Here is a 25104-nt window from a genome sequence, read left to right on the forward strand (position 1 = left end):
GCTCCACCTTTTACGCTGCTCTCTCCTCCTCTGGGTCCTCCTGCCCGCTGGAGCATTGCCCTTTCTGGACTCTTCCGACGCTGAGTCGCTTAGCTCCTCCCCCTCCCTCCGGCGGGCTTTAGGACCCGGTTCCCAATCCTCATTCTCTGCTGTCCCGCGCTCCTGTACATTTGAACTTGCCTCTCGCGCCAGCCCAGTGACCTTTCTCCTAACCGTTACAGTACTTCAGTCACTGCTTCCCTCTTCCGGGACACTGGCCGGATCTGACCTCTCCTCCGTTGTCCGACTTTCTGATGGAGGCGTGGTCAGCCCTGCCTTATCTTCTCTCCCTGGTGGGGAATGCACTGGCCCCGATCCTTGGGACTCTTCCCCCCCCCCCCACTCTGCTCTGGTGGGGAAGCTGGCCCTGATTTCCAGCTACTGCTCTGGGAGTCCCTGCTGCCCCCTTGCTCCTGGGGCATTCCCCTTGGGAACCCCCTACCCCTGGCCACTGGCGCCCCCTTCTGTGAATCTTCCGATTCGCTGGAGAGGCTCATGGAATCCCTCGGTCCACTGTCCTCTTCTCCTACGCTCCCCTCGGATTCTTCCCCTTCGCTCTCCATCTCCTCTCTTCCCTGTGCCTCTGCTCCTGAGCCCCTGACAGACTTCTTTTGCAATTATGAAAATCTTCTCATGTTGTAAGCTGCCTCGAACATGATTTTAACTATGGAAAGGCAGCATACAAATAAATTATTGATGTTGATGAACCTTGAACAGTAGGCCAGATTATTCTGCCATTGCCGATGGGAGGCCAGGAGACATTTGCCTAAGGCCAGCTAACGGATTTTGAATATGGGTGAACAGGGAGAGTTTCATAGCTCACCCCTTCATGCATGGTAAGGTAAAGGTAAAGGGACCCCTGACCATTAGGTCCAGTTGTGACCAACTCTGGGGTTGTGGCGCTCATTTCGCTTTATTGGCTGAGGGAGCCAGTGCACAGCTTCTGGGTCATGTGGCCAGCATGACTAAGCCGCTTCTGGCGAACCAGAACAGCGCACGGAAACGCCGTTTACCTTCCCGCCGGAGCGGTACCTATTTATCTACTTGCACTTTGACGTGCTTTTGAACTGCTAGGTTGGCAGGAGCTGGGACCGAGCAACGGGAGCTCACCCCATTGTGGGGATTTGAACTGCCGACCTTCTGATCGGCAAGTCCTAGGCTCTGTGGTTTGACCCACAGTGCCACCCACGTGGTGGCACACCACTATTACAGGTATAGTGACCTTCCTATGTGACTGAACTCTCCCAGGAAGTTCTGAGTTCGATTCTAGTTTCTGCCATGGGTTATATGTCACAGCAGCATCTCCCTTCTCCGATATGGGGCTATGGCTAATGGCAACCTTCACTACAGGGCTGTTGTAAAGGTTTTGTCATGTAAAGCGCCTTTGCGCTTAAAAGGGGGCCTCAGTGCTTCAAGATGGAGACTGGCAAAGGTAATAGGAAGACTCAGAAACAATTCCATTGGCTGCTTTTAGGGGAATAGGAAAACTCTTATGTTTTCATCTGGAAAAGAGGCTCAGCTGACGTCCTGGTTGCTACGAAGGAAGGAGCAAGCATATGAATGAGTCAGATCTGTCTCTCTCTCTGAATGACTTTCGAAGGGGGCAGGGCTTCAAGTGGAGAATGGAATTCAGGTGCCCATCAGAGCATCTCCCGGGGAAAGCCAAGAGTTGCTTCGCCCTCTAGAGCAGCAGGAGGAGGACGCCCAGAAGCTGAGATCCTCTACAGGATGGGGAGCAACGTGCGCCTTCGCCGGGAGCAGCAGATCCCCCTCGGTCCCCATGTAAGCGAGATCTCGACAGAGAGCCTTTTGTTTCGGGAACTGCGGGAGGAGGAGGAGGGGGGAGACAGACACAGAGAGAGCGCCTTTGGAAAGCAATGGAGAAAGCGAAAGGGTTTGTTGCGACGAATGGGGGACGTGGCGGAGGCGTTTTTATGTGTGTGGCAGGGGGGTCGCTTCCATCCTCGCCTTTTGTGCCTTAAGCCACCCGCACCTTTGTAGGATAGGGACCCCGCACAGCTCAGAACAGAATTGGACCGGTGCATGCATACAAAACACACAGAGATGGGTCTCTCTCCCACCTACAATTGATGCACCGGGTCCGCTTCTGCTCTGCATTTCATCCGGGCAAGGGGGGAGATCCGTTCTCCGGCGACGGAGAAATGTTATGACTGGCCAGCGATTGCCGTTAGCTCGTTTCCAGACAGAGGGGCAGAGACTGTCTGGAAACGTCTGAGAGACAAGCCCCACTCCTTTTCCACTCCCATTCTGGTCATATACTCAATAGTAGTAAGTTATTGTTTGGGGGGAGGGTGTTCCCCAGAGTGTAAAGGAAATGCACTCTTCACGTGCTCAGGCGCACTCTCATCTCCTGGGAACAGAGAGCTGAGCTGAGCTCAGAGGAAGCCTGGTTTTATTAATACACCAGCCTTCGTTGAAGAAGTCCGAGGTCGCTTTTAAGAGGGGCTCTGAGGAGGGTCGCACATGCAGGCTTAGTTTCAGCAACAAGAGCCTTCCTGGGCCACCCCAGTCGCAACCTCTCTCACATCTTGTCAAAACTCCCCACCAAGAGCTGTAGATGCAAGTCTTGATATACTAAAGCACTTTCTAATTTGAGTTGTGCCACGATTGCTATCCTTACTCTAAAGAGGCTATGCTGCTATCCCTGCTGTGTTCTAGTTTGTGGCAGTGTGTATTGAGGCTGCAACTCTGAGACTGAGCCCCACAGAACTTAACAGGACTTCCTTCTGATACAGATACATACAGGATTGCACAGCAAGAGTTTGAAATCCCCGAAGCAGTTATTTTAAAAGCAATTATTTAAAAGCTCTAGTGCTTTGTGTCTTCAGAAATGGCCAGCAGGAAGTTTGGGGGGAGTGCCTGTTGTTTTATTGCAAGATGTTTCCTCTAAAAGTCTTTGCTTGGAAATGAGGTACATGTTTCATGCCATCAAGCCCAGTATTCCTTCATATAAATACAGTGGTACCTTGGGTTACATATGCTTCAGGTTACATACACTTCAGGTTGCAGACTCCACGAACCCAGAAATAGTGCTCTTTGCTTCAGGATGAGAACAGAAATCATGCTCCGGCAGCACGGCGGCAGCGGGAGGCCCCATTAGCTAAAGTGGTGCTTCAGGTTAAGAACAGTTTCAGGTTAAGAACGGACCTCCGAAATGAATTAAGTACTTAACCCGAGGTACCACTGTACTCAGAAATAAGTAGTTTACTTGGGAGAAAGCCCTGATGAAAATTGGATAGAATTAAAGCACTTAGAAGACTTTTTTAAAAAATGCGTACATTACAGGTTCACACACTCACTGAAAGGCTAGAATAGCATCTATATGTTACCTGTGAGATTGCGTTCAAAGAATGACAAATGTTTGTGTACAATGAGCAAAATACCTGCCATGTGTTTGAGGAGACGGCTTGTGTACTGCAAAGAGATGTGTGTACATCCTTCGCATTGCACCCCTCTGATCTTGGGGGGTATAGCTCTTTCATCAAGTATTAAGCAACCATGTAATGCACATGAATAGTACAGGAGCTTGATTTAAATTGTACAAGTTAAACTGAAGTAACTGTTGCTGTGAACACAGGGTGGTCTTCATCCATGTGGCACTCCCACCCCTGTGATCCCTGCTCTGGAGAATTGGAGGAATTCCCAGAGCAGATTCAGGAGGCACACAGGGAAAGGAAAGCACAGAAAAGTCCCATTGCACAAGTGGAACTTGTTCCGCCCAGGCAAAGTGCATAGGGCTGCATCAAATACAACCCATAACGTCCCGGGTGTCTTGCTTTGGAAATCAAACTGTTGAGAAAAATCTTAGCCAACATAGCTGAGATTATGAATTTATAGAAGATTGATATGGGAAGTGATTATAATAATAATAATAATTTATTATTTATACCCCGCCCATCTGGCTGGGCCTCCCCAGCCACTCTGGGCGGCTTCCATAGAAACCAAAAATACAGTAAAATATCACACATTAAAAACTTCCCTGAACAGGGCTGCCTTAAGATGTCTTCTGAATGTCAGGTAGTTGTTTATCGCTTTGACATCTACTGGAAGGGCGTTCCACAGGGCGGGCGCCACTACCGAGAAGGCCCTCTGCCTGGTTCCCTGTAGCTTTGCTTCTCGCAATGAGGGAACCGCCAGAAGGCCCTCGGTGCTGGACCTCAGCGTCCGGGCAGAATGATGGGGGTGGAGACGCTCCTTCAGGTATACTGGACCGAGGCCGTTTAGGGCTTTAAAGGTCAGCACCAACACTTTGAATTGTGCTCGGAGACGTACTGGGAGCCAATGTAGGTCTTTCAAGACCGGTGTTATTAAACGTGCTCATCGTGGGGCAAAGTGACCTATTGACCCCTTCCACCCACTATGCATATATAGTAATTGCCACATGGATTCTTGCATCTTAATAGTGTAGCACCCTGCTTGTGGTTAACGCTTAGCTGGAATGAAATATTCAACGCAGCAATAGAGAAATTAAAATAATAATTTATTTGTCAGACAAATAAATATGAGGCACAGTGGTATATGGTTACCAAGCTCTGGCCTGGCCTCCTGCCATTCTGGCCAGCACTTATATTTCCTTAATCCAGCCCCCTTGCTCCTCCTGTGGCTGCCTCTGTCCAATCAGCCTGGTTGAAATTCCTATTGGCTGTTTGCTAGAACCAATCACAAAAGATACACCCATTTCCTTCTTGCCCTTTTATGGAAATCAAAAAGCTATATATTCTTCTATCTATAAATGACAAATAAGTAGTAATATATCTTACATGTGTCTCAACAAGGAATCTTAATTACCAGCTCACCTCTTGCCCTCCTTGCCCTATTGCCTTCCAAAACAGATAATTAATCTTGAATTTTTATCTTATGCATATCAAGGATTGAGTTCACATCAACATTGAGAGATCTCCTTCATTTGAAGGTTTCTAAACAAAAGGCCTGACAACCATATATCAGGAGTGCTCGATGGCGTCTCCTGTCTGACAAAGAGGGGGGGGCTGGTGGCTGATGGCCCCTGTGATCTCTTCCAACTATATGAAATAAGAATCTAGCATTTCTTAAATCCTTTGCATAATTATATTTTAACTAATATATTTAATACATAAACAACCTTTTACAAGGAAAAGAAATCTTAAAAGGATCTTAGTTTAAGAAAGAAACAGCTTTAGAAAAGTTTTCCCAAAATGTTCTTTTTCTGCCAGCTAGATGCTTTTTCACTGCTCTTGACCTTTTTAACCTTAGGAAGAAGATATGGCTCATTTTACTATTTATCCACCCTTAATTTGTAGGGTCAATGTAACCTTGGCTGTCAGCCTGTAATTCCCTTTTTACGACTTTGAGAATTGTTTTCTGCTATAAATCAGGGGGGGGGGGGCCCTTGTCTAGGAGTAAAAATATCTTGCCAAGGTTTTTAGGCAACTGGTCTTCTGCCTGGCATAAAATATTTGAAAATCATTAAGTTTTTCTTAAAATACAAGCCCTGATTAAACATATAAGCTTTAATAAAAATGCAGGCTTATGATTAGATGCCTCAATAGTACACACAACATAAAAACAAGCCTCACTTACGTTTTGGATCAGGGTTGCTAAGCTGGACAGAAAGAAAGCTTCTTTTGTAGCGGGAACCCACAATTTGCAACCATGAAAACTGGATTTTTAAATGTATTTGCTGATAAACTTGACCAGGTTGCCGTGAGATGTGTAAAGGGAACAAATGCAGCATTGATGCAAGTGGAAGATAATGCCTTAGGTTTACTTTGCAAAAATGGGAAGTGACTCAATCTTACAATGCAATCCTAAACTCAGCTGAACTCAGGTAGAAGTTTCTGTGTGAGATTGAACAGCATGATTCTTAAGAGCCATAGGGAACATAGGGGGCAGGGGGGCAGCAGGTGTGTCTGCCAAAAAATAAATTAGTTCTGCCCTGTCCTCACAGCATTATTTATTTATTTATTGCTTATAAAACAGAGTTCCTTCCCCTTTAGAATCCATTGCACCCTTTTTCTTAGCTCTACAAATATTACAAGTCTTGTGCACCCTCACTGGGCAGATTCAGGCTTTTCTGTACTTCTTGTTCTGCAGGTTTGCCAAAGCCACTGATTCTGTTATGGGTGACATTTACTGAGAACCCACTGAGTAAAAAAAGGTTTCTTCTTAAGTGGTTTGGGAGACCACTTGCTAGGGATGAAACTGAATGCCAGGGGTGTCCTTAAGACGAAAACCATAAACACAAAAGTTCAGGCAGTGAGTTCAATGGAACACACTTCTGAACAAGCATGCTTCAGATCACACGGCATATTTTTTTCAAGAACACGACATGAATTACTTTGGAGATCAAGTCTACCTGGAAGTTATCCTGTCTAATCTAGAAGCCTTACTCCCAAATCTCAGAAGCATAGCTTTCTGTGGCTGGGTTATTTGTGGAAGAAATGTACACTGCACAGACTTCTAGAAGCACTGTTACACAGCATGTCCAGCACTCGTGTGACAGGGTCAGATTTAAGGTGCTGCTTTTGACCTTTAAAGCCCTTCACGGCCTAGGACCCTCGTACCTACGGGACTGCCTCTCCCGGTATGCCCCACGGAGAGCCTCAAGGTCCATAAATAGCAACACCCTAGTGGTCCCGGGCCCTAAGGAAGTTAGATTGGCTTCAACCAGAGCCAGGGCCTTTTCAACACTGGCTCTGGCCTGGTGGAACGCTCTGCCTCATGAAACCAGGGCCCTGCAGGATCTGATTTCTTTCCGCAGGGCCTGTAAGACAGAGTTGTTCCGCCTGGCCTTTGGCTTGGAGCCAATTTGATTCCCTCCCTCTCTCTCTCTCTCTCTCTCTTTTCTTTTCCTTCTCCTCCTGGGATGAGGCTACATTTTAATATTTTAATGTTCCATTATTTTAATGTTGTATTTTATTTTTGTTTTTAAGTTGTAATCATTCTTCTTGTTTTTATTATTGTTTGTAAGCCGCTCTGAGCCCGGCCTTGGCTGGGGAGGGCGGGGTATAAATAAATTATTATTATTATTATTATTATTATTATTATTATTATTTAACATTCAGCTCTGAAAGGGTTTGAACCTTTTGCATGGGATCAGTATGTGCGTTCGTTTAAAAACGTGTGTTTACCTTTAACTCTCATGCCCAATAAAGAATTTATCACACGAGGAAGTAGAAAAATGTTGGTTTATTACACAGAAATATTAGCAGAGTATGTGGGTGCTGCTTCTGAGGCATCTAATCATAAGCCTGCATTTTTATCAAAGCTTATATTTTTGATTAAGGCCTGTATATTAAGATGAGCTTAAAGATTTTCAAATGTTTCATGCCAGGCAGAAGACCAGCTGCCTAAGAACCTTGGCAATGTTTATTCTCCTGGACAAGGGGGCCCCCTGATTTATAGCAGAAAACAATTCTCAAAGTCGTAAAAAGGGAATTACAGGCTGAGAGCCAAGGTTACACTGACCCTACATATTATAGAAGATAAAAAAGAGATAAACATAATTAAGAGTGGGTAAATAGTAAAATAAAACCATGTGCCTCCCATTAAACTTGAGCCATATTTTCCTAAGGTTAAAAGGCCAAGAGCATCTGGCTGGCAGAAAGGAAGAGAGTATTTTGGGAAGTCTTTTCTAAAGTTGTTTCTTTCTTAAACTGAGATCCTTTTAAGATTTCTTTTCCTTTTAAAAGGTTATTTATGTTATGTATTAAATATATTGGCTTAAATGTAATTATGTAAAGGATTTAGAAACTAAGAAATGTTAAATCCTTATGCTAGATTCTTATTTCATATAGTTGGAAGAGATCACAGGGGCCATCAGCCACCAGCCCAGCCCCCCTGCCAAGCAGGAAACATCATTAGAGCACACATATGGTTGTCAGGCCTTTGTTTAAAGACCTCCAAGAGAAGGAGATCTTTCAATGATGATGTGAACTCAAGATCCTTGACATCTGTTTAAGATAAAAATTTAAGATTAACCATTTGTTTTGGAGGGCAATAGGGCAAGGAGGGGAAGAGGTGAGCTGGTAATTAAGGTTCCTTGTTGAGACACATGTAAGATATATTACTACTTATTTGTCATTTATAGATAGAAGAATATATAGCTTTTTGTTTCCCATAAAAGGGCAAAAGGAAATGGGTGTATCTTTTGTGATTGGTTCTAGCAAACAGCCAATAGGAATTTCAACCAGGCTGATTGGACAGAGGCAGCCACAGGAGGAGCAAGGGGGCTGGGTTAAGGAAATATAAGTGCTGGCCAGAATGGCAGGAGGGCAGGCCAGAGCTTGGTAACCATATACCACTGTGCCTCTCATTTATTTGTCTGACAAATAAATTATTATTTTAATTTCTCTATTGCTGCGTTGAATATTTCATTCCAGCTAAGCGTTAACCACAAGCAGGGTGCTACACTTCAAACAGGAAGCTTACAATTATGCAGGCAGAAAATAACCATAGAGTGCATACACAGCTTGATTCTAAAGGGTAGAGTCCTTAAACTAACTCCAAAGTCTGGAGAGGGAGCACAGCAATGTGCTACAGACAATGTGCACTAAAAAGAAAGAAAATAAGAGAAGGGGTGGTTATACTGTCCTTGAAGCGTAAAGGAACACAAAGTCGGGGATCAGAGATCTGTGCCTTCTATGAGACTTAAGCTACCTGCTTGGGAGTGAGAGTTGCTCAGTGGGTAGAGCATGAGACTCTTAATCCCAGGGTTGTGGGTTTGAGCTCATGTTGGGCAAAAGATTCCTAAGTTGCAAGTAGTTGGGTTGATGCTTAAAATCACTGAGGAGCAAAGAGGGGGTCTTACTGGAGCTGTCAGTTGACTAAGCATTGAAAATCAAGGGTTTGTTTATACTTCAAAGCTAACTAAACCTTATGAAAAGGAGAGGGGGCTTCCGAAGCAAAGAGGGTTAACACCTAAGACCTTTGAACCATTGTTTATTCCTGCTGCTTTACTGAGATTGAAGTAAAAAGGCCTAGTTGAAGAGGAACGTTTTTTGCCTGGCATCTAGATATGTAACAAAGGCACCAGGCGAGCATCTCTGGGGAGAGCATTCCACGAATGGGGAGCCACCACAGAAAAGGCCCCTTCTCATGTTGCTACCCTCCAAACCTCTCATGGGTAGGATTTATCCCTCAAGCAGCTTCGTCAGGAAGAATCCAGGTTCCCCGGCCACATGTCTGGCCACCAGTAGCCAAGGTCAGAGGTAGTCAACATGGTACCCTGCAGAAATTGTGGACTAAAACTTTCATCAGCCTCAGCCAGCATGGCTAATGGTCAAGAATGATACTAGTTATACTCCAAAACATCTACAGTCATACCTCATCTTGCGTCCGCTTCAGGTTATGTCTTTTCAAGTTGCGTCCCGCGGCAACCCAGAAATACCAGAACAGTTACTTCCGGGTTTCACAGCACTAAATCGTGCTGCATGCGTGCGCAGACGTGGCGCTTCTGGATCCAAACGCTTCGAGCTGCAGATGTGCCTCCGGGACAGATTACATCTGCAACTCGAGGTTCCACTGTGGAGGCACAATGACTACCCCAGCCTAGGGTATCAAAATGTTGAAAGCTAACCCTGTGTTTGCTTAATCATACAAAGACCTAAGAAAAATTGATTTATTGTTTTGGTAATTTGATTCTTGGAGGTTTTATTATGTATTATATAAGTTTATGCTGTGTTCTGCTCTGGGATTGGTTTTAATGGATAGCAGCTTTTAAATTACCTAAGCAAATAAATAAGCAGACAATAAGTAGAAACATGAACACAACCAACCCACAGCAAAGATGACTGCAGAATCACTTTAACAGGTACACTGAGGCCTAAAATAAGCGGATAAGCAGAAAAAGAAACATAACCAAAACCACAACAATCATATACTGAACAGTTTTGCATTAATCGATCAATAAGACTGCATTAGCAGGACTAATACATAACTGAAAAGCAAAGCATGTAGAGTTGTCTTTGATGTAAAAGTTATATTAAATAACCTAAAAACAATTCCAGTTGCAAATATCTGCAGGAATAGAGATAATGTGTAGCAAAAGTACTTGGAATCCTCTCCTCGAGTCTCCTACATCCTGGATTAAAGATCGCAACCTCACGTACTGTTATATTCATTTTATTGATTTAGGGAAGAGATAAACTACTTGCTGACTTGGTGTGAGAAATTGAGCAGATTTAATGGCTGATATAATCAACTACTGGGGTTTTGTAACATCACAATTTAAAGTAAAGCTCTAATTGCTGGGAAAATGTCTTTCTGACTCTATATAAAAACGTTCACCTGAATTGGCTCTGGTGCAATTATACTGGACAGTAGCAAAGCCTCATCTCCAAGCATGAACTACTGTCAAACCCATGCAGAGAATGTGTGTGGTAATTTCAAATGGGATCAGAAGACATCCTGCCCCAGCTTCTGTTGCTCCCAGCTACATGATTACTATTGTATCTCAAAGGGCTACATAAGCCATTGTTTAGTGTTATGGGGGAAAACAATAAGATTTGTAGTGTTGTAAATAAAAATATGCCCCTTTCCCTTATGGGGTATCCAAGAGCCCATATAGAGTCCTTACATAGGTTCCCTATTGGTAGGAGAGAATAACAGAGGCCAACCAGAGAATATTGAGAAGCAAAGCAGCTAGTAAGCTTGATCTTTATTGATCTGTTGCAACAGGGTGCTCCCCTCACCCGCAGGAAAGGAGGAGGAACCCCGAAAAATGGCATGCAAGGCCTTATAAAGACTTTTGAAATTCCCACCCTGTAGATCAAGACCACCCCCCAGAAACATCATACATACATCACGTGAGGGGTGTAACCTAAGACCACCCCTCAGATACATTACAGAAAAGGCGGTCTAAAACAGAACATTTGCATGTTGTTTTTCTCCTGCCGCTTGTTTATTTCCTGTCTGGCAGGTTACTTGATTGGATTGCCTGAGGAGCCTGGCCAGTCTTTTGTAATGATAAGGCTCACACCCTTATTCAAACACAGACATACTCTTAAGACAGGATTTGTGAAGGAAAAGACAATGGGGAGGCTTTTCCATTCTGACCTTGCAGAGAAAACATTTGGTCAGTTTAGGAATCAAAATGGTTCCAGGTTGGTCTTCCTGTGCTGATCTATGTATGTGCGGTTATGAACATTGCAGGTGGCGCTGTGGGTTAAAGCCTCAGCGCCTAGGGCTTGCCGATCGAAAGGTCGGCGGTTCGAATCCCTGCGGCGGGGTGCGCTCCCGCTGCTCGGTCCCAGCGCCTGCCAACCTAGCAGTTCGAAAGCACCTCCGGGTGCAAGTAGATAAATAGGGACCGCTTACCAGCGGGAAGGTAAACGGCGTTTCCGTGTGCGGCTCTGGCTCTGGCTCTGGCTCTGGCCAGAGCAGCGATGTCACGCTGGCCACGTGACCCGGAAGTGTCTCCGGACAGCGCTGGCCCCTGGCCTCTTAAGTGAGATGGGCGCACAACCCCAGAGTCTGTCAAGACTGGCCCGTACGGGCAGGGGTACCTTTACCTTTACCTTTAAGACCATAAAATTCCTATCACAATAGGACTGCAACACTCCCTCCGTCCCTCGTCCCCACCCCATGCCAATATTAAATACTTGTGATTCCAGTTTGTGGCACACCAGTTTTGCCATTTCACCCAAATCTTGCAAACTAGGGTTACAAATTATGTTGAAATTATATTTTGCAATTCTTGTTTGAATAAAGTGGCAGAACTGTGGCTGGTTGCAAACCTGGAACAGAAATTGCTACTCTTGGTGAGAGATTATTCATGCTTGTTTGTTTCTACTTAACCATAGTTTGGTACAGTCATACCTTGGAAGTCGAACCTTGGATTCTGGAAGTCCGTTCAACTTCTAAAACGTTCGGAAACCAAAGTGCGGCTTATGATTGGCTGCAGGAAGCCATGGAAGCCCCATCGGATGTTTGGCTTCCAAAAATAGTCCATAAACTGGAATAGTCACTTCTGGGTTTGTGGCATTCGGGAGCCAAAACATCCAAGTACCAAGGTGTTCGGGATCCAAGGTACAACTGCTTTAACACCTGAAAAACATTGTAGTAGCAATAACATTCCCTATGGTTAGCCTTAAGCCAGAGTTAGATGCTGGCTTTGAAATATACTTTAGGGACATATATTCTATCCTTCAACAAAGAAAAGGGAACAAAACCAAAAACATTTTAAAAGCTGTGTTTTTAAAAGAGCAGCATAAAAGTATTCAGCAGAAATTAGATTGAAAAGTCTAATTATTATTATTATTTTAAAAGATGCTGAAACTACATCAGAGTATGAATTGGGTGAGTCTCCCTGGGAAGAGCATGCATGCCACAGTCAGAGTGCCACCACAGAGAAGGTCCTTCCCATGGGAGCCACTCACAGGCTAGCAGGAGCACCCAAAAGAAGGTATTCTGAGGAATATCTTGATGTAAAGGCAAGCACACTGCAAGCTGACCTTCAAAGCTTGGTTAAAGGAAATTGTGATTGTACAAGGCCACCCCTGCCTTTAAGCAAAGCATGGGAGGGGTGGCTAACACCCCAGAGGACAGGATCACACTTCAAAACGACCTTGACAGATTAGAGAACTGGGCCAAAACAAACAAGATGAATTTTAACAGGGAGAAATGTAAAGTATTGCACTTGGGCAAAAAAAATGAGAGGCACAAATACAAGATGGGTGACACCTGGCTTGAGAGCAGTACATGTGAAAAGGATCTAGGAGTCTTGGTTGACCACAAACTTGACATGAGCCAACAGTGTGACGCGGCAGCTAAAAAAGCCAATGCAATTCTGGGCTGCATCAATAGGAGTATAGCATCTAGATCAAGGGAAGTAATAGTGCCACTGTATTCTGCTCTGGTCAGACCTCACCTGGAGTACTGTGTCCAGTTCTGGGCACCACAGTTCAAGAAGGACACTGACAAACTGGAACGTGTCCAGAGGAGGGCAACCAAAATGGTCAAAGGCCTGGAAACGATGCCTTATGAGGAACGGCTAAGGGAGCTGGGCATGTTTAGCCTGGAGAAGAGGAGGTTAAGGGGTGATATGATAGCCATGTTCAAATATATAAAAGGATGTCACATAGAGGAGGGAGAAAGGTTGTTTTCTGCTGCTCCAGAGAAGCGGACACGGAGCAATGGTTCCAAACTACAAGAAAAAAGATTCCACCTAAACATTAGGAAGAACTTCCTGACAGTAAGAGCTGTTCGACAGTGGAATTTGCTGCCAAGGAGTGTGGTGGAGTCTCCTTCTTTGGAGGTCTTTAAGCAGAGGCTTGACAACCATATGTCAGGAGTGCTCTGATGGTGTTTCCTGCTTGGCAGGGGGTTGCACTCGATGGCCCTTGTGGTCTCTTCCAACTCTATGATTCTATGATTCTATGCTGTGTGCTAGGGAATAGTTTGCCATTCTGTCACAGAAGTCAGACTGTTGTTACCTTAATCTGCAGTTCCTTGAGTGAAGTGTATTTTAAGAAGTGATAATAGGAGAGGAAGTGTTTCAGTCTGGCAGGGGCACTTCTTTCTATAGTTAGTTCTAGTTTGCAGAACTCTCAGGATGCAGGCCTATACATATTTATCTGAGAGATAAGGCTCTTTGAGCTTCCTTAATCATGCATAGGATTGGCGCAATAAGCACATATGATGATTCATTCATTTTGTAAAAGCACCGAGTGGTGTATTCAATGCTTCTAGAGCATCCCCAAATCTTGCATATGAATAATGCTGAAACAGGAACGTTAACTGTATCTGCCTTAAAAAACACATTTGCAAATTCATTATATTACAGAACGCTTACCCACCTAATCTGAGTCTGAAGCAACATGGACAATGAACCAGAACTTTTACTGGCGTGGTGTCGAGCCTGAGGGAAAATATATTTGTCAGGAAAGTTTTGCATTTATACATACAATCAGCATTTTGGACTTTAGTCATAATTTGAAAGACGTAAAGTTCACACATGGCATACTGCATAATACCTCCTCCCTGTGGATCACAAATACCCCCCCCCCCCCGGATTCAAAGCAGGAACAATGGAGGAAAGGGTTAATAAGACCCCCCCCCCTTTTAAACAACCACCTCTTTCTCTTGGCTGCATCTACACCATAAAAAGCAAACAGGCCAGATCAATAGTAGATCTTCTGGCAAAATGCATAGCTTAACTGTCATTTGTGCAAAGTATGTTTTTTGTAGGCAAACATGCACCTCTGGGCACCACACTGCTAATGCCTTGCATAAATGCATAACTCTTTTGTGAATGGTGACTACAAAAAATATGCCAACTCCCCATGTTTTATAGAGAAATTAGCAAGAAAAAAATATATATATCTCATCAGTTATCCATGTCCTGCACTCACAGAAAGGATTCATGTGAGTCTGTTGCTCCAAATGTAGCATGCAAGGAGTGTGTAACATTATTCACATGGGAAATACTCCTCTGTAAGCTACAACAGTGTGTTTAACTGCTGTTTAGGTACCTGGAATTTAAATTCACTGGCTGACCTCTTGACCACGTGTAAATTGCACCATTTATCCACTTGCCCTTGTCGACTGAATTAATATTTAACAAGAACTGTTCCTTTCTAAAACCTAAAGAGATAACCAAGCTATATTAAGCACCTTATCATAGGCTCTCCCAGTTCTCTTGAAATATACCTATTGCATATAAACAATAAGGAAATAAACACCCTAACTTTATTATCAGTATCTACAGGACAGCTCCAAAGTGTATTCTGAAATAAGGCTATCACCACAAAGCATTATGCTTCCCGTCCCATATGGGCACCAGTCCTTTTTCTGGTCCCATCTTGCCAGTTCACATTCTTTCTCTTCTTGACCTTTTAGTAAACTCCTGGAGGAATTTTATTTATTTTCTCTGGAAAATGAATTCCCTACGTACAGGTAGACAAATTACGATCACTAGGAACATCTATAGTCACTGACTGCCCAACCTTATGCAAGTTCTTTCAATAGTAAATCCAACCAAGGCATCAACCCTTTGCGCCCTTACTAGCAAAGCTGCCTGAATACTTTTTATTTACCGTATTTTTCGCTCTATAAGACGCACCAGACCACAAGACGCACCTAGTTTTTGGAGGAGGAAAACAAGAAAAAAAAATATTCTGAATCTCAGAAGCCAGAACAGCAAGAGGGATTGCTGTGCAGTGAAAGCAGCAATCCCTCTTGCTGTTCTGGCTTCTGGGATAGCCGCACAGCCTGCATTCGCTCCATAAGACGCACACACATTTCCCCTTACTTTTTAGGAGGGAAAAGGTGAGTCTTATAGAGCAAAAAATACGGTATTTATTTCGAGCCTCTCCAGCTTTCCAGCTTGCTGCCTCATTTCTCTGTCACATCACTCTCCATCATATCTATGCTCTAAACAGTGTTAGAAACTGAGATATGAAAGCTTAGGAGCTAAGTGGCACCTAAAACCTAGGTTATGGGCGCAACAATGGAATGTCTAGGCACACTTTTTTATAAGAATGCAAAGCGGAAAATGAAGGAACTGCAGCTAAAATATTATGTTCATTTCTCACATGGTCTAGTCCTTCCCCTGCACACCCCCCTAATATTCTTAAGAGGGTCTCTTCTCCAGTCTTCAGAGAGTAGCTGGAAGTGGGGAAGCAGAAAAAGGTCCTTTCTTTCCACTCTGTAGTTTTAATCTGAAATCTTAGGCCCAGAGCTCAGAAACTGCTCACACTAATGAAATTCCCTGTCGCAAAATGTGCAAAAAACAATGGGAGTTTTGAACACTGACACGAAACTCTGGCTTTATCTGTTTGTTGAGGGAGGGTCCTCCACCCATTTCTCATCTTGCACTAAACCCCTTGATCTTTTGTTCTCTTAATGGCCTGTCACCCAGGCATTCACAGGAAGCTAGCCCTGCTTAATTTTCTTTTAACACTTGCTGGATCCAGGGATTATAGGGGTCTGGCACCCACAAACTCATAACATAACTATGTTGGGTTTTTGTAAGTGGCATTGAGGGATGCAGGTGGCGCTGTGGGTTAAACCACAGAGCCTAGGACTTGCTGATCAGAAGGTCAGCAGTTCGAATCCCTGCAACGGGGTGAACTCCTGTTGCTCGGTCCCTGCTCCTGCCAACCTAGCACATCAAATTGCAAGTAGATAAATAGGTACCACTCCGGCGGGAAGGTAAACGGCATTTCTGTGCGCTGCTCTGGTTCGCCAGAAGCGGCTTAGTCACACTGGCCACATGACCCGGAAGCTTTACACTGGCTCCCTCGGCCAATAAAGCGAGTGCCGCAACCCCAGAGTCGGTCACGACTGGACCTAATGGTCAGGGGTCCCTTTACCTTTAAGTGGCATTGAGTTGCCTTGGCAAGGAAAAGTGACTAATAAACATAATAAATAATCATCATCGTCAGGGGTGTTTTTTGAGCAGGAACTTGGGAGGAATGGAGTTACCTTACCTTTTTAAATTTTATTTTTTTTTTGGTCGGGTGGGGTGGGGTGCTGGAACCAATATATACCCAATGCCTGAGCCAAAAATCCACCTATAACTGTAATCAATAAAGTTGTGGCCGTTTCTAATCCAGACCATTGTCTGCTTGAGTTTATTAACCACAGCTTACATTTCAGGGGTGCCAACTTGTCCAAAGAAATTGAGGGGGGGCAGGTGGACGGTAAGCCCCACCCTGCATAATCAATCACATGATGGGGTGCACACACACTACAGTATTTGAATGCCAATGCCCATCAACTTTGTGGGGTCCAGGCCCCACATATATTTTATGAGGGACGCAAAGATGCCATGGACCCTAGGAGTTGGCTCCTAGCATAGCTGTCAACCGTCCCTTATTTGGCGCGAAACTCCCTTATCCCAGCGCCGTTTCCCGCTGCTGTCCCTTAAATTTCCTGGGTTTCATGCCCGCCCGGCTCTGAGGGAAGCAGCGGCTCGGGGTCCTCAGCCTCAAGAGAGCAGAGAGCGCGCGTCCCCGTCTCTCCCTTTTCCCCCTCAGGGGCGCATTGTGAGGAGATGGGTGGCGGTGGTTCAGGCAGGCAGCCCCTCTCTTGCAAGACTTCTGCCGTGCTGCCAGGGGAAGCAGGAGGCGGCAGCGATGGCTGAGGAGTTGGCCTGAGGGAGGAGGAAGAGGAGGGGAGGGGGGGGACGTAGAAGGGCGGCGCTTCAGCGGCCGCAGTGGTGCCGCAACCACCTAATGCCGGGCTGGCGGGCGCGAGAGTCTCCCTCCGTCCCTCTCTCTCTCGGGCGAGGAAGTGCCAATGGAACTCCTCGCTCCAAGACGACAGCAGCCCCAACATGTTGCTTAGCTTTCCCTCCAGCCAGTGCAGCATCTTAATGTAGTGATTTCCCCCCGCCCCTGCATCCCTTTCATAACTCTATTTTTATAAATCATTTGTCTATCCATAGTTCAAATTTTTACTACAAGTTTTCTGTCAATCCTACCAATGTATGTAACTCTTTACAATAGCTTTTCAACTAAATTATAAACTTCCCCCATTCTTTATTAAAGAGGTCCTCTTCCTGGTTTCTAATTCTGCCTATAAGCTTTTCCATCTCAACGTTGTTCATCAGTTTTGTCTGCCCCTCTTTTTTGGTGGGAGTTATAGACCTTTAGGATCATCTAGTCCAGGGGTCTGCAACCCACGGCTCCGGAGCCGCATGTGGCTCTTTTACACCTTTGCCGCGGCTCCGGGGCGGATACTAGCGAGGGGAGGAGGCGCATTGTGCGCCCCGACACTCCCCACTGTGGCGGGCGCTGCACTGGCTGTGACGTCGCATGGGGGCAGTGCGTGCGTTAGTCACGCACCGTCCCGACGTCACCTTCCCACCCGCCTGCCCGCTACATTGTAAGGGGCATGTACGCTGGTCACTGCATTGAAAGGGGGCATGTACGCTGGTCACTGCATTGAAAGGGGGCATGTGCGCTGGTCACTGCATTGAAAGGGGCATGTGCGCTGGTCACTGCATTGAAAGGGGGCATGTGCGCTGGTCACTGCATTGAAAGGGGGCATGTGCGCTGGTCACTGCATTGAAAGGGGGCATGTGCGCTGGTCACTGCATTGAAAGGGGGCATGTGCGCTGGTCACTGCATTGAAAGGGGGCATGTGCGCTGGTCACTGCATTGAAAGGGGGCATGTGCGCTGGTCACTGCATTGAAAGGGGGCATGTGCGCTGGTCACTGCATTGAAAGGGGGCATGTGCGCTGGTCACTGCATTGAAAGGGGGCATGTGCGCTGGTCACTGCATTGAAAGGGGGCATGTGCGCTGGTCACTGCATTGAAAGGGGGCATGTACGCTGGTCACTGCATTGAAAGGGGGCATGTACGCTGGTCACTGCATTGAAAGGGGGCATGTGCGCTGGTCACTGCATTGAAAGGGGGCATGTGCGCTGGTCACTGCATTGAAAGGGGGCATGTGCGCTGGTCACTGCATTGAAAGGGGGCATGTACGCTGGTCACTGCATTGAAAGGGGGCATGTACGCTGGTCACTGCATTGAAAGGGGGCATGTACACTGGTCACTGCATTGAAAGGGGGCATGTGCGCTGGTCACTGCATTGAAAGGGGGCATGTACACTGGTCACTGCATTGAAAGGGGGCATGTACGCTGGTCACTGTTTTGAAGGGGAGTGAAGCACACACACACACACACAAAGGTAACTTGTTAATTTAACGTTTATTTCTACGAGGAGGAGTAATTCTGAGGGGTCAAACAAAGAAATAATAAAAAAGTGACAAAAAAGTTATTTTTATAATGACGAGTTTTGCAGCTCCCAGTTTTCTTTTCCTTCGGAAACTGGTCCAAGTGGCTCTTTTTGTCTTCAAGGTTGCAGACCCCTGATCTAGTCCAAAACACAGTCAGTGGCAGCCAGAGCAGCCTGGCTCCATCAGTGCTGGATTTCTGTATAAACTAAGGCAAAATCCCTTATTTTGGCTGCTGATCCCTTATTTTCGAGGCTACTGGTCCCTTATTTTCAAATCTGTAAGTTGACAGCTATGGCTCCTAGCCACTGCCAGGGTGTGTTTGTGTGGCACTGCGACTGAACCCAAAATAAACAAACAAGCAAATTTGGTGAATTCCCCCACAGAAAAACAACAAAACTGATAATAATGAACGACGTCAACAATACTAATAACACCCCTTCGTTCCCCACCCCGCGCCTCAGGCAAGTCTTTTCTGGGGTCGACCCTCTTCCCGCCAATTCCATCCTCTCTCTGTGCAAGAAGGCGGCGGCTGCCGCCATGGGCGAGCAGAAGCCGCCTCCGAGGCTGAGGGCGAAAGCGCCTCCTCCCCGGACTGCGGCCGTGCGGGTGCTGCCAGGGTGCTGCCCGCCCGCTTAACGGTGAGCCGGGCCGCGGCCACGCAGGCGCCTGGCTCCCAGCGACGCGGCAGCCCCTCCATCCCCACAGCAACGACGCGCCCATTTTGTTTCGGAAATCGCCTCGCCGGCGGCCCCCCCCCCCCAGGCGCCTCGGCGGCAGAAGCTGCCCCGTTAGGCCGCGTGAGGCGGAGCCCAGGCCCCGGGGCGGGGGCGCGAAGAGGAAAAAAAAACCTGAGGTAAATATTTCCCCTCACGGATTTTCTCTTCAGGCGGCGAAGGGGTTGGGAGGCCGCGGAGGCGGGAAGGGCCGGGGCCGTCTCTCTCCCTCGCCGCCAAGGAGCAGAGAGACACGTCCTCGGCAAAACGGGCATTTGCCTTTTTTTTTGAGGGGGGGGTGGGGAACACGCCATGTCTGCCTTTCAAAAAAAAGAGAGACTTTGCTGCAGCCCCCTCCCCATGATGCGCCCGAAACAAGCACAAGGGGATGGGGGGGGGGAGGGAACCCCACTTGTTTTCGTTTTCCGACTATATAATTTGGTTTCCATTCTGAAGGGGAGCGTGGAGAGTAGCGGGTAAATCGTGGCAGCAGGGATCGCTGCCCTCACATGCCACATGGCAATTGGAGGAGGCTCTCCATCTCCTCCTCCCCTTGCTGCTGCTTGGTGGTTTTAACATTGAGGCTGCAATGTTAAAGGCCGAAGCAGGATGTTAGTTAACAAATAACAGCCTTAAAAAAAAAAATAAGATGGTGGTGATGATAATCATCATCGTGCAGCGGTGGCTGCTAGAAAGTAGATGCTCTGTGGTTTAGATTAGGGGTTGGGAGGAAATGGAGGGAAGTGGGTGTGTTGGCATTTGGGGCCCACCGTGTCCCAGAGGCAAGATGTTATCACTCAGAGACAGTGGCGTAGCGTGGGGGGTGCAGCACCGGGCGCAACATCTGGGGGTTAGGGTTAGGGGGCACAAATCCACGGGTTAAAGGTAAAGGTAAAGGTACCCCTGCCCGTACGGGCCAGTCTTGACAGACTCTGGGGTTGTGCGCCCATCTCACTTAAGAGGCCAGGGGCCAGCGCTGTCCGGAGACACTTCCGGGTCACGTGGCCAGCGTGACATCGCTGCTCTGGCGAGCCAGAGCCGCACACAGAAACGCCGTTTACCTTCCCGCTGGTAAGCGGTCCCTATTTATCTACTTGCACCCGGAGGTGCTTTCGAACTGCTAGGTTGGCAGGCGCTGGGACCGAGCAGTGGGAGCGCACCCCGCCGCAGGGATTCGAACCGCCGACCTTTCGATCGGCAAGTCCTAGGCGCTGAGGCTTTAACCCACAGCGCCACCTGCGTCCCTCATCCACGGGTTAGGGGGCGCAAATTACTTGCCTTGCCCCGGGTGCTGACAACCCACGCTACGCCACTGCTCAGAGAGGCAGCTTCGAAGACCCAGGAAAGAAGGCTGAAATCTAAAGGATTCCCTGTTTTGTTTTAAATCCTAGTAAATGCTCTGAAAGGCGTTCCCACAAATGGCAAGACAGGGATAGTGGGTTTTTTTTTTAAAAAAAAATCAGGGATATGTACCAGGAAAGTGGATCTGTTCCTGGGTAAAATAGGGACAATTCAAACATAAGTAAGGTAAAGGTAAAGGTACCCCTGCCCGTACGGGCCAGTCTTGACAGACTCTGGGGTTGTGCGCCCATCTCACTCAAGAGGCCAGGGGCCAGCGCTGTCCGGAGACACTTCCGGGTCACGTGGCCAGCGTGACATCACTGCTCTGGCGAGCCAGAGCCGCACACGGAAACGCCGTTTACCTTCCCACTGGTAAGCGGTCCCTATTTATCTACTTGCACCCGGAGGTGCTTTTGAACTGCTAGGTTGGCAGGCGCTGGGACCGAGCAGCGGGAGCGCACCCCGCCGCAGGGATTCGAACCGCCGACCTTTCGATCGGCAAGCCCTAGGCGCTGAGGCTTTAACCCACAGTGCCACCTGCGTCCCTTTTTTTTTGTTTTAAATCCTAGTAAATGCTCTGAAAGGCGTTCCCACAAATGGCAAGACAGGGATAGTGGGGGTTTTTTTTAAAAAAAAAATCAGGGATATGTACCAGGAAAGTGGATCTGTTCCTGGGTAAAATAGGGACAATTCAAACATAAGTACATATGTATTATTAAATAAATAGATAAGTATACCGCCCTATACCTGCAGGTCTCAGGGTGGTTCACAAGATAAATATATTTTGATAATGGCTATCAATCACTATAGACAGATTGGTCCCATTTTGAGGGCGTTTGCCTTGAAAGCCACAGGATAAATATTTTAATAGCATCAGTTCAGCTTCAGAATATTGCCATGGCCCCAACATCATTTAATATTAAATTACTGCATTATTTTTAAGTGTTACAGCAGAGGTGGGGAACCTCTGGCCTGTGGGGCAGTCTTGATCTGCCAAGAGTTCCAGTTTGGTCCATGAAGCCATTGTTCAAAATCATGCCAAACTGTGAATCAGCTGACATCACTCCAATAGGTGGGTGACATGAGCTGATGGGTAGGGGTTTGGGGTTCAGTTCTGAATTGGCTGCATATGCCAGTTCCCTATGGATTTAACACCTATGGATATAAGTAGCAGGATTTAATGCCTGCTCATCAGCTGATGGTTTAAAGAGGGATGTGGAGCCTGATTGGGCATGCTGCTGAAATCATGGGCACTTTGCTTCTTCCCTACAGTGACCTAAGCTATGGGCTGGCAGAACATTATATTCAAGCCCAAATTCATGGTTTGTTTTTCCAAAATGAACTACCTTTAAACCATAGTTCAGTTTAATTATGGTTTAAAGAGATGTGTGAACCAGGCCATTATCTTACTCCCTGCAAGTGTTCTGCTTGTATGTTTATTGGTTACTAGTGATATTATTATATCGTTCTATTGAATTAGGCTAACATTATAATGTATATCACATAGAGGCTGCAGCATTAGGTTAGGTTAACATATGCAAAAAAATAATATTAATCTCCAGTGGGTAGAATAACTGTCTATAAATATAAATGAGGTTTGCATTCTGCAAGCATAGGCCTATTTTTCTGGCTGCTTTTGCAAGTGTGATCCAAATCCAATTGTTTTTTCTCTAGTCCTAATTAATGGACCTAGCTGCATTGAATTACTTTTTTTAGCTGCAAGGGTGCTATAACCTTGAAATGTTATAGCATCTTAGATTGTGTTGAAAATAAAAGTTGAGGGATGTGCATTTTGCCAGGTGTATTTCCTAACTCCATCCCCTTAGGATGTTTTAGTTATTAGGTCCTTTATCAAACCAGTCCCCCACCCTTTAAAAAGTAATTATTAACTTGGAGAAGAATGGGTTTTTTGTTTGTTTGTTTGTCTGTTTGTTTGTTTGTCTGTTTGTTTGCTTGCTTGCTTGCTTTAATCACAACTAATATGTTTATGCATATCTGGATTTGTAATCTTCTTTTCCCCTTGTATGTGGGTGACCTTATTTTGCTACATGGTATCACCCACTATTGAAAGGGAATATATTATGCAGAAAACAAATAAACTACTACGTTAAACAAGGCCGTGGATCCTTACCAGAAAGCATTCAGAAAAAACCTCCATAAATATGTGACTGATAAATCCAAGATAAGCATAACATTGGTTGGGTAAATGTTTCAGCTTCTGCCTTCATTGGTAACACAAAACTGTTTAATTTCAAAAGGAACACTTGGAGTCAAGGTTCATCAAATGCTCTGGACAGAGGGAATTCTCAGGAAAGCTTACATAAAAAGAGATATATTTGTGCTAGAAATATTTAAAATAGGATTAAAAACACAGAGAACCCTTTATGTATTATCCTTCAAGTTGAAGCCTTCAGGCATTTCAGTTTTCAGTCTGTGTATCTGGGTGTTGTCTTTTGCTTCAGGTCTGTTAGAAATGACTCTTTTTGGTTGGAAGGGAAGGGAGTGGATGCTCTGCCAGCCATAGGGGCAGCACATTTCTCTTCTTGTGCCCTCAACAAACTCTGAGGAGGACTTTGACACAGTAAAGAGGGCTTAGGGGCAAGGTGACCTTGCCACCCAGTTGCCCCTTTGCTTTTAGAAGCATCTTGGACAAAAAGCGGGCGCGGAAGGAGGGCAGAGGTGCTGCCTTCTCACTCAGGGCAACAGTAAATAGTCGCTGCAGTGGTGCCCACCAAGTTTGCTGAGTACCAAGGAAAAGGAGACCCATGCTAAAGTGGAGAGCTGTTCTCAAGCTGGCCGCAGCACTGGGGCCGCTCAGGGGTGCCAAGCAGTGGCACAATTTTTGCGACCCCCCCCCAAGCCTATGCCCTTGGCAGGGACCACCCTAGCCAACCCCTACGTATGCCCCTATGTGGACAGTAACTGACTGCAATGGGTAAGGTAAAGGGACCCCTGACCGTTAGGTCCAGTTGCAGACAACTCTGGGGTTGCGACGCTCACCTCGCTTTACTGGCCGAGGGAGCCAGCGTACAGCTTCTGGTTCATGTGGCCAGCATGACTAAGCTGCTTCTGGTGAACCAGAGCAGCGCACGGAAACACTGTTTATCTTCCCGCCGAAGCGGTACCTATTTAACTACTTGCACTTTGACGTGCTTTTGAACAGCTGCTAGGTTGGCAGGAGCAAGGACCGAGCGACGGGAGCTCACCCCATCGCAGGGATTCAAACCGCCGACCTTCTGATCAGCAAGCCCTAGGCTCTGTGGTTTAACCCACAGCGCCACCCGCATCCCTGACTGCAATGGGAGGTGGTAATAAATAAAAGTGGGTTTCTGTCGCTGATCCTGAAAACAGTTCATAAACTGGATAACTTATTATCATGGTTTAAAAGTATGTACTGGTAATTTGTTTCCAGCTCCCACATTGCCACAATAATGACAATGATTTCAGCTCAGAAAAGTATACCTATTTAATTTTAACATTCTGCTTGGTTAACAGTAACTGTTTGTAGATCCTTTGCTACTGCAGTTCACATTCCTTTGCTGTTTTGGCATTTAAATTGGCCTAACCCTTTGACTGAACAGGTTCCCTTGCTCCTCCTATACTGTATGTTGCATGCTGTTTGTTTCAGCTGAAAAAGTATTAAGCTTCAAAAGAGGAGTAATTTATGAGTTAAACATGACTCACTAGCCAATGTTGAGGAAGGAGAGGCGGAGTAATTCTGATGCAAATATTAGTAAAAGCTAATGTTTAATCCTTCACTGGGTGGTGTGCAAAGAGATAGAAGGTAACATTTCCTTGTTCTAAAGCTAAAAATATAAATACAAAATTATTGAGAGAGTTGTCCAAAGTAATACTTTCTACAGTAGCATTTTGTGTTATTGGAAGGTGTTTTACTAGGTATTAAATGAAGAATAACTTTTTTCTCTCTCTTTTGTGACTCTGAGGGAAAGCAGTACTTTGGCCACCAATATAAAGTTGTATTGCAGCCCATCACTAATGATAAATTTGTTGTGAACAAACCTGCCAGCAGCTAATTTCCTGAGTTTAAACATATTTTATATGAGAAAAATAATGAATACTTAGATGTGTAACTAGACTGAGCATCTTTGACTTGTTAAAACTTTAAGGAAATGTCTGTTCTAGATTTTTGTAGCATGCCATGTAGTTATTCTCAGTTTTTGAGTGGAAAAAATAACTGAATGACATGATGTCTAGCACGGCCACTTAATGCTATAAAAGTTGGTCAGTTAATGGCTCTGTGCCTACTAAAGCATGCAAATGTGGAGGGGGATAATTATTTTCCATTTATCCTTGCAATTGGGCAG

General features: G+C 45.9%; 1 protein-coding gene across 2 annotated transcripts in view; it reads left to right on the forward strand.

The window, feature by feature from the left end:
• Positions 1-1646: 1646 nt before the first annotated feature.
• GNE (glucosamine (UDP-N-acetyl)-2-epimerase/N-acetylmannosamine kinase) overlaps positions 1647-25104 on the forward strand; it is a 45205-nt gene continuing 21747 nt past the window's right edge. Inside the window, exon 1 of one of the 2 annotated variants that reach the window (XM_079959340.1) lies at positions 1647-1821. In XM_079959340.1, coding sequence (XP_079815466.1) covers positions 1768-1821 — 54 coding nt within the window. In that variant the 5' untranslated portion in view covers positions 1647-1767. Of the gene's footprint in view, positions 1822-21526; positions 21852-25104 lie in introns of those variants that run through there. The other variant, XM_079959341.1, reaches the window with a different exon arrangement.

The sequence above is a fragment of the Podarcis cretensis genome (assembly GCF_951804945.1).
Source record: "Podarcis cretensis genome assembly, chromosome: 17".
NCBI lineage: Eukaryota > Metazoa > Chordata > Lepidosauria > Squamata > Lacertidae > Podarcis > Podarcis cretensis.